This window comes from Netta rufina (assembly GCF_964035555.1).
Source record: "Netta rufina genome assembly, chromosome: 1".
Taxonomy (NCBI): domain Eukaryota; kingdom Metazoa; phylum Chordata; class Aves; order Anseriformes; family Anatidae; genus Netta; species Netta rufina.
Window position 1 is genome coordinate 103,540,916 of NC_140123.1, and position 13,830 is coordinate 103,554,745.

Genomic DNA, 13,830 nt, shown 5'->3' on the forward strand with positions numbered 1-13,830 from the left:
CTAGAACATTGCCCACACAGTATGCATTCTGTGGGAGTTAAAAAAAAAAAAAAGAAAAAAAGAAAAAAAAAAAGAAAAAAAGAAAAAAAAAATCCTGCACATTAAAACAGTCCTGCTTCTGATGCTCATAGACATTTGAAATGATACAAATTTACCAGTCACGGTAAATCTTAGGTGAATCAGGAAGGATAGCAAATGAGAAAAGGAAAGATTTTGCTGCAGCCAGGAGCCTCTGCTCAAAGAAGGAAAAGGCACAGCTCCAAAGAAATAGCATAACAATTATGATGAAAAAAGATTTTGATGAAAAAGCTGAATCCTGCCAAAGATTATTTAGAGTTTAGTGTTTTAAGTTGGGACAATACTTAGCCTACTACAAAAATTCATATTCTCAGATAGACTATTGTCTCTAAACTGCAATTTGAGAGTCACCATCAAAACCCAAAGGATGAGTCTGATGACCCAACCCAAAGGTTTTTGCATCACCTGTCTGTGTACAAACCTTCTTCCACACTTTATATAAATGATTAGAAACCTCGCCAGCAGCCTTGGTATAGAGAAAAATAAACAAAGTGCTTCATTAAAAATGAAAAGAGAACCAGTCTGGAGAGCTGTGTGGGAGCAATTGTATTTACAGTCTCAATTAACCTGTCAGCAATTATTATGCAGAGTCAAGCCAATGTACACAGAGCACAGGACAGCACAGCCTTGGGCTGACATGAGCTGGTGACGTTACTCACCTTGGGGATCTTTGGACACCCACAGCAGCCTCCTCCTGCAATGCCTGTTGGGTACTAGTTCTGGCTGGCTGAGAGCTGGGGCAAGGCCATCCCACCTCCCTCCAGGACACCCCGAGCCCCCTTGTTGTCCAACACGGTCCCTGGCTGGCAGTGTTGGGACTTGCATGATAGCAGTGCCATCCAGCTGTTGTGAAGCATGGCCAAAGACCTCTTTGCCTTTGTGGTCCTTCTTAGTGTCTGCTAGTCAAGGAGTGCTCCCCGCCCTACCCTTCTGCACCTTCAGGACAATTAGTAAGTGGTGAAATAAGGGAAACAAGACATTTGGACATCCTTTTTTTTTTTTTTTTTTTGTTCCTGAGGCATGCTTCCCTGAACTTCCTTAAGGAATGTGAGCTTTATTTGGCTTTTGTTTGGAAACAGAATGAGTTTCTGAGATGGCATCGTGCAGAACTTACTATTTTTTAACAGAGATAATGCAACTAATTTAGTTTTCTGTTCAGCACAACGTATGATAAGCAGTTAGGGATGTGAGGGCAAAAGAACTGATCATGTTCAAAAACACAAAGGATTTTTAACATCTCAACTCTTTCTGAGGCTATTACTCAACCATCTGCTGTTCCCTCTCCCTTGTGTCACACCTATTAAAAGCAGTACATCTAAGTCCAAATTTTATACATATATATACATATATGCATACATATGCATATATAATCTTACCACACTAAGTTACAGTGGCAAGAACAGAAGATAACATGTACTTAGAGTAATTATTGTCATTCAGATAATTATCACCAGTCTCAAATTCCTATCCAATGTCTCAAAATGCAAGATACACATTGTAAAACAATTAAAACAATCTTAGTAGCTCTGTTTAACTTTAATTTAAGTAGTCTTGACAGTGTATTTTAGCCCAACTACAGGAAATACAAGCTGAGGAGAATGGACTTTCCCATGCCACTGTCAAATCAGCTTCCCATCATTATTTTACAAAAGATCTGGTTACCTTTTCTGTTCCTTCTTCCTTGAGACTAATAATGTCCAAATCAAAATCCTTTCGTAAGCCGTCAGTTTTGTTGAAGGTTATGCGCCCTGTCAGGCCATCCCACCGTGCCTATGTAAATACAGAAAAACACCTTTCCATGTAATGATTAGTAAGAACTACTCAAAAACAATGACAAATATTGTATTTCAAATTAGTCATAGCATTCAATCACTTATAAATGCTTTTTAAAAGATATGCTGCTTTGTTACTTTGATTAAAAATAGCTTCTTCAATTTTTTTTTTCACCCAGTTTCTCTTCAATATATTTTATATTTTATAATCAGGCACAAGTTTGTGACAGTTTATATATATTGATTTGTATATGTATTGTATACTGTAGATAAAAAAAAAATCCACTGAAAAGAAGAAAAGAAGTACGTATTACTTGTGCCCAATGACAGAGCAGTTTTGCATTGCATAAGAGTTCACCAAGAAAGTTACAAATGTTTGTCCAAGCTTTGGGGCTGAATCTTGGAATAAAGCAGTCTAAATCTACCAGCCTCTCTGAAATGATTCTGCTTACCCCAGCCCAGGATCTTTTAAGTTTTCCATGAGGAAGGGTTAATCAATGGCAATTGCTGCTGAATGGAATCCCTGAGAGGTTCTCCATGAAGGAAAGCTGGTAAACACCCAAAATCACCAAAGCTTTCTAAATACTTTAGTTATGCATTTCATAGTCTTGATGTTGCCTCTGCTACACAGAGAGTCCAGAAACCTGGATTTTTCCAGGAAGAGATAAATGAATGAAGGGCTTTTGTCATTCTTCTTTGGTTTCTTGGACAGTTTATGGTTAAATCTCCCCCATCAGCAGTGGACTCCTAACATCCTTGGACTGCTGAATTGTTTCACTAATTCCTACTCAGTTTGCATTAACAACGAAGAAGGCCCAAGTTCCCAAGTAAGCAAATGAGGCGTATCATTTCTAATAGGAATACTACCACTGCCTGTGCTCACAGATGCTGATGGCATGAAGAGGATAGCTCTAAAAGCAGGCTTTCAGGAAAAATTCACAGAGCGCTAATAAACACTTTGTAGAGTAACATACACACAAGTCTTATGTATGGATTTGAATTATAGCATAGGAATTGCATATGACTAGTTCTGGTCCAGACAGCATCTTACTGTTCCGTCATAACAAAGTGAATTTATATTATCCTTGTTTTGAACGTTGGCATCAGGAGGAAATTAAAGTGATGGTCTTTGTACTTCAGCCTGTAAAGCTATGATGATTCCCTGTGCAGTGGAATGCTTCTTCAGTGTGGCAGGATCGATGTCCAGAACTAATTTCTGCAATTGAAGTTTTCTGTTATCTTATAGGCTTCCAAGCAAGCTCACTTTTAAGTGAGATCTATCTGTCTCTCACATAGTCCCCCTTTCTCCCCAGAGCTGATGTTTATCTATAAAGGAAAGAAAGTGATGGATTTCAAACTCAAGATTATTTTTATAATCTATTTTGGGGAACTCCTATGTTAGATTAAATTCCTCTAAGGTAAAAGAAAAGCTGATAATAAATGATGAGATAATTTCTTCATGTGTGTCAACTATATAACTCTTAAATCTAGAATTTTGTGTAAATAGGTAGGATTTCTCAATGTGGTTAAGTAATGTAAGAGTACAAAACCATGAGCGGAATGAACTTTGCATGAGACTTTCCACCTTAATGACATGGGAACATGAAAATCTCAGCTATAGACAGTGAGACACTTGTGGATTTTGTATGCTGTTATGATAAAGATAACAGGAGGGTAGACATAGGAATGCATTTTGTTATATAATATCTCTTCTCCACTCTTTATTATTCTGACATGGCCCTAATCTCCTATTCGTAAAGATGGAACATTTTAAAAAATATGGTCTTTAGCGATCATTTCCTCCTCGGAGGGCAATTTGCTTCTGTGAAATGCTCACACTTATTGATTACATATCAGATGCTCTGCTTCTCTGCTAACGTGATATGATCTTGAATAAAGGAATAAAGTAGCTAATACATTATGTTTGTAAATGGTATCAGAAGCTTAAATCTCAGTTCTATATGGTGAAATGTGACTTTTGAAAAAGGTGTTGGTGCTTTTACGTAGTTGTACCCCCATATAAAACAAATGGAATCAAAAGATGTTACAAGCTGCACAGATGTATGCTTAAATTTCAAGGTAGTAGGTAAGTGCATATAGCCTTTGTCTACCTTAAGTGCCAGTTAGGTCATTAAATAATGACACAAATGTTACTTAAATTATAAAGAGGAGTCAGCGAGTGTTTCTCAGAAGAGTTAATCCTCAATGTCAAAGGTGTTCTTCAGACCCTGTTTGTGAGGCACAGGCCTCAAATAGCATTTAAATTCTATTCTTTTGAAATGTGTATTTGTTTTATTTATTTTAAGTAAAAGCAAAACTTCAGCATAATTATTTTCAGACTTTGAGACAGCTGTGGTGCCTCTATGTACAACATGTCCAGATAGATATGTGATGTTTCTTCTCTGACCAGAAAATCAAGTTTTCTCCAAGAGCTGCTGGGAAGGATGAGCTAAGAACTTGCAGTAGATTCTGGGTCTTCTTCAGTCTATAACAAAACTTCCCGGCTGTTAATATGGTTTACCTCCTATAGCACACTTGCCTGATATATGCAAAGGAACTGAAATGTATCATTGCTAGGAAAATATATTTGTATGCCACTTCTAGGTGCCTGTCAGGTAAATTGAGGATACGGGTGCCTATTAGTCATCGTGTTCTGGCAAACAGAATGAGCAGCAGTTGCACAGTTCTCAGATGCAATTAATGACCAGAAATGAAGCAGAACTTTCTGAATAGTCAGAAACCACATGACTGTTGAACACAGCAATGAGAATTCATACTTTTATATGCAAGATTTATAGCAATTTTAATGTTTCTAGTGTCACTCCATGTTAAATGTTACAGGATATAATAAAAATTGAATCGGAACCTAATCATGTAATTCATCAAAAGAAATTGCTTTTTTGCACTCTGTCCTTGCTTTAATATTGGAGGAACTAAGGACACAATTTGACACTCTTACAGAGAGAATGTATTTTGGTTTTGTTGGTATAATTTTGAGTACACCCTGCAGCTTAATTAAAAAATGTGATTTTCAGTAGCTTTCATTTGTAATATCTTTTTGCTTGTCTTTATCCCGCTTTGTAAATGTTGCAGGCTGCCTCTGACAATAGAACGGTGATGAGATGCTGCTCTCTCAGCAGTTTGGTTTGCAGAAGTAGAGTAGTACAATGTTTAGCTGAGATTCAAAATAAGACTTCTCTGTCTTCAATACTGTATTTTATCTGATAATTATAATTCTCACCTATTCTGAGATGTAAATATTTGATGACTTCTTCCCTCTTATTAAATAAAATGGAGAATTAATCCAATATATTAGTTTTGACTATCCATTGAGAAGCAAGTTGTAAAGGACCTTCAGCTATTCAGACACTTTCTTCCTAAACATTGAAAAGGCAGTAGATAGAAGAGATTACAAATAAATCTTCAGTTCTCTCTGAAGGCTGTCAGGTACCTGATATGGCAAAACTACACAAGGAAACCTAACTAAAACTGTGAAACTTTCTTTTTCTATTTATTTACTTTAAAAGATTAAGATTGCAGCTTAACTACAAAACAACATCTGGGTTAAGTGTACAAATCACAGTATTGGTTTCTGTATAAATATACTGATAGAAAATTATAATAACTGTAAAATGAAGCTGACTCAGCTTCTAAGAGCAAACACTCCAGAAGCTTGCTATCTATTCACAGTACCATCATATGGTCTTTATATCAATTTCCCCTTCATCATCTTGAGTCAATGACTATATTAGCCTTAGTTTCAGCCAAGGCCAATCAACAGCTCAATCACAAAATCAATTATTTCAGCTACAGCCAAACTTGCTAAGGTAAAAGAACAGGTACATTTCAGGTTTTGCTGTTTTTGTCTCTAGCAGACCTCACAGATTTGCTGTAGCAAGATATAAATAGATGAGTAAATCATAATGCATAGTGTGTATAATGCATGGACCGAATAAATATCCAGCTTTATGATATAGCCATAATGGGACATTGACAATTTTTATAGCAGATACTGTATTGCAGTACTGCATACAATAAATATCAATCTTTCTCAGACAAATTGATTGCCTTTTGATTATACTCTTTTTTTTTTTTTTTTTTTCCTACTCAATAGATGTTTATCCAAATATTTTAGTTAACTATTTATCTGCCTACGGCATATTTACTCTTTCCAAGTCCAGTGTTGAAATAATAGCTACTGGTTAATTATGTTTCAGATTAGATAATTTTGATATTTTTCAAGGTCTTTTTAAAATGTTCAAAGCATCCTGATAATACAAAAATGCAAAGGCTTGATATTGTTTTAACTTTTTAAACTATTATGTTTAATCATGTTTAATAACGTGCATCCACTTTTTCCTTTCTATTAATAATTTATTCCAATGACCTGTGAAATAAAACAGTTTTTCTGAACCTGTTCTTTTGTAATTAACCAAGCAATCTCTTTTGAGTTTCAGACTCAAGTTCTAACCTTTTAATATGATTTAATTTCAAGTCTAAATACTCAAACTGTTCAGAAAATAAGATTCCCCTCCCATTTCAAAGATACGTCTCGAACTAATGTTAAAAGAAAGTATCTGAGACACATGTAGGCACCCCATAAATGCAAATAAAACAGTGACTATATCACTTACAAAATATGTGTACATAATACATGTACAATAAATTGTAATTGTATTACAATAAATTGTAAATGATTATAACTTAAATTTTGGACTATGTAGACAAAGGAAGTTAATAAAACTTCTGAGTGAAAAGCTATTTAAGCACAGTATTACTGCAGAAAATTATCTGTTCTGTTTTTCAGCTCCAAAACAACTGTGTAATTCCAGGCTCAAAGTTGCCTTTGTGCAAAATATTCTGACACTTTGCATCTGCCACTGAAACCTGAATTATTGTTTAGTATGAAATTATATTAAATATACGATAAATAGCATCTTATGTGAACGCTATCTTTGGATAGAAATGCGGTGGTAAATGAGAGCCTTTTTCATTCAAAAGACTTAATTATTCATCCAGGCACATAAAAAGACTACTTTTTTATTTCTCAAGTATTTTATTAATTCTCAGATAACTGACCTGAGAAATTTCCACAGTAGACAATGGATCATATTAGGGTATTAAGGTATTTATTATCCTGCGGGCAGGATATCCGTATTTTCTCTCTCTCTCTCTCTCTCTCTCTCTCTCTCTCTCTTTCTCTCTCTTCTCTTGCTGTTCATGTGTAACAAGCTTTTTGAAACCTTGTCTTAAAGGCATGCAATCAGAGTTTTTCTATGCATTTAATGGGAGCTTGGAACAGGAATTGATTAGTTGGACTCTTCAGTATCAAAGAAGTACATTCAGAAGCCAGAGTGAAGTCCAGTAAAAGATATGGATATTACCTTATCTACTCAGTTTTGTCAAGGAATGACCCTTGACCCTTGGTTGGTAGCTTTCCCAACCATCTTACAGGTAACCTACAAAGGCAAATAATTGAACTGCATTTTTATGCTGAATATATAGTCAAGAATATTTGTATTTTTATAAATTTGGAATTGTTTGGTGTATATTTACTATTATAAGTTTCTAGGAAAAAATTAATATCTGTTACTGATTTAATGTACATTTCTAAATAACTGCAGTTATGAAGAGGAAGGTACTACACTATCATGTAATTGTTGTTATTGTTTTCTAAATAACAACTTACCGAGAATCATCTGGCCTGGAATTCAGGAAGAGAAGATATCTGTTTTCAACTCCACAAATTATGTTTGCCCATTTACCTTTGCACAGTGGCAGAGACGTGCTAGCAGTTTAGTCTTTTTGGATCTATACATACTCCAGAATAACTGTGTAAGGTGTTTGGGCTAAAATTAGGAAATTCTTTTCTACCAAAATGGGGTTCTTGAAAGCAAATCAGTTCTGTGTTGAAGAGACATAGAACTTTATATTATAATATAATATATTATAATATAATGTAATAAAAAATATAATATATTATAATATAATATATTTATATTATAATTTCCTTTAGCCACCATCGCACTAGAACATTTTACCTCAGATAAACATTATCAAAGTATAGTGAATGAAGGTGAAGCAACCTCTGTACTTAGTGACACCATGCTGTTTCAGGTACAGCATCCTTCAGCTTTTAACAACAGTTGGCAGATGAGTACATACAGGGATCTCAAAGACATATCAAGATTACTGGAGTGATAGACCTGTTGTGCTTGGTCAGTATTACCTGTTTATAAAAAAAAGTGAACAACTGCTTTAGCTATGAACTGCTAATCCAAAATGGCTGATGAGGACTATTGTGCTAACTGCCATCCAAATGCAGAGGTGGATGATGGTGTTTCCTCCAATGGCTCTTAGACTTATTAACAGAGTGGATTCTGATCGTTACAGAATCATTGTTGATGACTTATATATAGGATATGAATTGTGTTGCTTGATGGCAAGAGGCAAGGTGGTGAGTGAGCTCCTTTTCTCATGTTTTTTCCCTGCTTTAAACGCTTCTGGACTACAAAATCAGCTATATGAAAAAATTGTAAAACAGTAGGTTTAAGTACATCTAAATTGTGGCCATGTGCTGACAATACTACAGCTCACTTTTCTACAACTAAATCTTCCAACTTAGCAAATAACATAGCCAAAATGTCCTAATCAAAATGCTAATGACAAGGAAAAAATTCCTTTAATTCTCTTGTTGTTTCTTTCCTTTTGGAGGAGAAAGCTTCTGCTTTATTAGAATTGCATAGACAGTTGATAGATTTAAGAGATTGTGCTATTGCTGCTAGTTACAGTGGAAATCATAATAAATGTGCTCTGAGCTACACATCAACTTATCAGCTCTTACAATTAATCCTCTTATTAAAAGAGATTCTCAAGGATTAAGGAATATAGTGAGTTAGTGTATGACTTTTCCATTATCCCAGTCCAAATCCAGCATAACAGATGTAATAAAAGGAGTTTCAGCATTCACCATTACAGGGCTTTATCTGCCCCACTAAAAATCATGATGTTTCACAGTCTCTTTACACCAAGACTGATACTGTCCTGGGCTTCTAATAAACGGCACTGATGAAAAGGAGGAGGTGTAGGGAGGCTTGTTCTTAGGAAGGAGTTTAGGCAGCTATTATAAGACATTCCTGTCTTGAAATAGGAAATATAAATATTGGGTGAATAGAGAAGGGGGATTTCTTAGGGAAGAAAGGCTTTTCTGTGAACTGCTCAAGAGTGCTTGTTTCCAGAGCAGTGGTTGAGCTTAATAACTTTCAGGTAATCACAATAAAGGCTTTTGGTGTTACAAATTTGATAAATAAACCCTGAATACTTGAGGATGACAGTTCAGGTGGATTCATTTCAGAGCATATGTTTGAAACGCCTTTAAGGTCCTTTAAAGCTTACACTTACCAGATTGCTTTATAATAGCAGAGGTGAGGGAGTGGTGTTGAAGGATCAGAAGGAAAAGTTAAACCTTGTCATGTATTCTTCCTAGTGTATTTTATGCTACACAAATATGACTGCAACTGAAGTGGCTGGGTAGGTTATGAACTTGGAAAACAGCTTCATACTATTTTACAGTTAATGGGGAATGGGACTGCATTGTAATAGATACTGTTTGTATAAGCAAGACAGTATAGAGACATCATGTTCCACATAGCTAACAGACTAAATACATTAACTAGACAAGAGTTGTCATCTATCTTTAACAGAGTAGAATTGCAGCATTTCCAGCTACAGGGCTTCTTCGCCTAGATTTCAGGCCCTGTCGCTTTTGTTTTGAATGAGGTGATAGCTACAAGTGCAGATAGTGAACAGCCTGATCATGTCAGCCTACAAAGTGGTGACCTGCTTTGCCCTCTCAGATAACTGAGGCACAGTTTTGGAGCTGGCCAGAAAAGATTTGCTCATGGTTGCAGAGGCCACAGCAGAGCTAGGAAATAGTGTTCCCACCCAGCGTCTTGTGTGGGAAACATCCTCCCTGCCTGCACTGTTGCCCTATTACAGTGACATTGATCCACTGGACTACAGAGATGACAAAGAACCCATGGAGATTTCATGTGGTACAAAGTTCTGTGTCATTCTCCCCAAGAAACTGGCTGCCCTAGGCTTGGACTGGCGCACGCTTCGTTGGGTTAGAAACTGGCTGGATAGCCGGGCCCAAAGAGTCGTGGTGAATGGAGTCAAGTCCAGTTGGAGGCCAGTCACTAGTGGCGTCCCCCAGGGCTCGGTGCTGGGGCCGGTCCTCTTTAATATCTTCATCGATGATCTGGACGAGGGCATTGAGTGCACCCTCAGTAAGTTTGCAGATGACACCAAGCTATGCGCATGTGTCGATCTGCTTGAGGGTAGGAAAGCTCTGCAGGAGGATCTGGATAGGCTGCACCGATGGGCTGAGGTCAACTGCATGAAGTTCAACAAGGCCAAGTGCCGGGTCCTGCACCTGGGGCGCAATAACCCCAAGCAGAGCTACAGGCTGGGAGAGGAATGGTTGGAGAGCTGCCAGGCAGAGAAGGACCTGGGAGTGATGGTGGATAGTCGGCTGAATATGAGCCAGCAGTGTGCTCAGGTGGCCAAGAAGGCCAACGGCATCCTGGCTTGTATCAGGAACAGTGTGACCAGCAGGGCTAGGGAGGTGATCGTCCCCCTGTACTCAGTTCTGGTGAGGCCGCACCTCGAGTACTGTGTTCAGTTTTGGGCCCCTCGCTACAAGAAGGACATGGAGGTGCTCGAGCGGGTGCAGAGAAGGGCGACGAAGCTGGTGAGGGGCCTGGAGAACAAGTCCTACGAGGAGCGGCTGAGGGAGCTGGGCTTGTTCAGCCTGGAGAAGAGGAGGCTCAGGGGCGACCTTATCGCTCTCTACAGGTACCTCAAGGGAGGCTGTAACGAGGTGGGGGTTGGTCTGTTCTCCCACGTGCCTGGTGACAGGACGAGGGGGAATGGGCTTACGTTGAGCCAGGGGAGTTTTAGGTTAGATGTTAGGAAGAACTTCTTCACTGAAAGGGTTGTGAGGCATTGGAACAGGCTGCCCAGGGAAGTGGTGGAGTCACCATCCCTGGAAGTCTTCAAAAGACGTTTAGATGTAGAGCTTAGGGATATGGTTTAGTGGGGACTGCTAGCGTTAGGTCAGAGGTTGGACTCGATGATCTTGAGGTCTCTTCCAACCTAGAAATTCTGTGATTCTGTGATTTCCACCTGGGATAACAGTACACAAGTGCTGGCAAATATGTGAATGAGTGAGTGGGAGGCTGTGTGGTTGAGGGACAGATCATTTTAATGAGAGTACACTGCTTCAAAATCTAAACCATCTGCATTTAACAGTTTTCTTGTAAAGTCGTTGGAGGAAAGACTGTGCATAATGAATTGCTCAATGGTGGCATGGTTAGGGTTTCTGGGAGCTTTTCCAATACAAATAATTATAATCAAGTTTAGGCCATGCACTAACACTTAAATGGAAATATCAGTGTGGAATAAATGAAGTGGATTTTTAGTAGGCTAGAACATATAAAATATGTTCTGAAAAAAATGATTTTGTGTAGCAAATATAAAAATACACTCCATATATTCAAATAAAAACACTTTGTATGAACTCTTTCTCACTGTTTTTAAACAAATCTACTTTCTACATAATATTTGACAAAGTAAAAATTGAATGGAAGAGAATATACATAATCTTTTTGTCAGATTTCTTGTTTTCATTTTAAACATTGCAGTATCAGAGCCTTGCCAATAATTTTCATTTATTCAATATGTATTTATTCTTACCATGCAAGTTGTAGGACTGTTATTTTGCTATTTATGTGTGCACAGATCACTGCATAAATTTTAAACTTGAAATTTGATTTCAGAATATGAATCTCTGTTGGCATTAATCTCAGCCATACATTATCTTCATGGAAAGCTGACCTTTATTTTCTCATAAATCATCATGGGATGAAAGTCTAGCAGTTGTTTTGTTTGCTCTTTCAATTAAGAGTTTCCAGTTCAAAGCAATAGGCTTGTATCAGAAATGCATACCTTAATTTATGGGTGAGAAGTTTTTAAAAAGTGAACAAAAGAAAAATATTTATTTTAATGAGAGTGGATCAAATCCTAACACCAAATTATCTGGTGTCCTGCTAAACTAAGCAACTGCTTTTTTTTTTTTTGGATTAACTAAATATTGGAGCATCAGAGCCCAGAGAAAACTGCCACCCATATGTTACAGATGATATATTTTATCTTAACACTAAAACCCAATGAAAAGGATGTAACAGAACAGATATTATTTTATGTTTTGGAATTGAAATATTCTTGTCTTTCCCAAGTCATGTGAATAGAGATTTCTGTGCATCAGAAAGGTCAGGTGACTGACACACAGACCTTTCTTCAGGCAATAGGGGAGATGTGGGGTTCTTGGGTCTCCTAACACCCACAGTCTTGTGGTGCCTGACTATAGATTTTTAGCATCATGAAAATGCTCCAACATGTTGACTTTAATAACAATAAATGAGCATTAAAAAAAAAAAAAAAAGGAAAAAAAAAAAAAGGAAAAAAAAAAAAAAGGAAAAAAAAAAAAAAGCAAAGCAGTATTTTCTTCTCTTGTAAAAGGTTTTGTGTTTCTTTGTTTGGAGACTCTGAGAATTTTAGCCAAAAATAATGATGAATATCTCCCCAAAGGGATTACTTTCCTTTCTGTCTTATTTTAAAGTCATAGTATTTCTGTAATGAAAAATCTTCAATATCTTTTTCCAGTGATTTTCAACATTCATTGTAGATTTAGTTAGTTATTATCAAGAATTCCCTGAAAATTACACCCTGTGATTTGATACCAATTAATCAAGACTCTGACTGTTCCTGTCCTCTCAAAATGCTGGTCAGCTCATGAGACTTCAGCAAAATCAATCTGCATGTGGTGATGCAGATTCACTCAGTTTTGGCTTCAGTTCCCTCTATAGGAGCTTCCAATAAAATATAGTAGTCCTGAGGATGTTTCCTTCCTCCTTACCAAGAGGAAAACAAAAGAACAAAATATCATCCATACTGGCGGATCAGAATGAGTGCACAGTTGCCTCATAGTGCACAGTTGCCATCCATCTATAGTGCTGGGTAAACATTGAAGAGTCCAGAGATCTCAAGGAGATAAACTTTCAAACATCTATGTGCTGACAAAAAAACCCACAATATCTCAGACCTGCAAAACTGCACTAAAAATGTGAGAAAACAGACTTACTGCTGCTTTTTTTTTTTGGTCATAGATTGGTCTGGTGTAGAATAAGCATGTATATAACAGATACCTTGGAACAGAAGGAGGTGGGGTTTTTTGTTTGTTTGTTTTTTTGTACAATCTCAGCACAGGTGAGGTAGATACGCAGCTGATTTTGTAGAGAAGTATGGGCTAGTGGCTAAATTTCTGAAACACCTTATCTCATAAGAATTCTTACAAACAAGTTTAGCCAGAGGCTTGCAAGATACGTAGTTGTCATAGTCCTCATATGACCAAGTCCTCCTATCTTTTTGCTTTCCATGGACATTACTTTACATGAAGAATTGGTTTAGCTCAAGAATCCTCTTTTACTTGTGGTGCAGGACTCAGCTACTCCACAGCTCTTTTTGTGGTGGCTGGAAAATATGATGCCTGCTTGTTATCAGCTTCCTAACTATGCTGATGGAAAGGCCTCTCTGCAGACCAAGGCTAACATTTGTTTAAATGCCTTGAGTTTGGATTACAGGAGTGATATTATTCTATATATAAGTACTTTTTGTTTGTTTGTTTGTTTTTAAGGAAAAAGCAGAAAATTAAAATATTTACAGCCAATGTAACCAGAATGCAGAGTACCACACTCTGAATTATTGCCATGGTTTCAAAAAACAGGCAAAATTATAACCTAAGTAGGTAAAAATGGTCTTGCTGGATAGCTTCATTTCTTGATGCTGAACCAGTTACTGTTCTCTTGTACAGGGAAGAACAGGATACATTACTATTATTTATTAATTTTACTCTTGAAGC

General features: G+C 37.1%; 1 protein-coding gene across 2 annotated transcripts in view; it reads right to left on the reverse strand.

Moving 5' to 3' along the window:
- Nucleotides 1–13,830, reverse strand: part of GRIK1 (glutamate ionotropic receptor kainate type subunit 1) — a gene marked incomplete at both ends in the record, with an annotated part of 166,806 nt that overhangs the window by 35,460 nt on the left and 117,516 nt on the right. Inside the window, 2 exons of one of the 2 annotated variants that reach the window (XM_084284304.1) lie at nt 500–544; nt 1,741–1,848. In XM_084284304.1, the coding sequence (XP_084140430.1) occupies nt 500–544; nt 1,741–1,848 (153 nt within the window). The remainder of the gene's footprint in view (nt 1–499; nt 545–1,740; nt 1,849–13,830) is intronic. The other variant, XM_084284305.1, reaches the window with a different exon arrangement.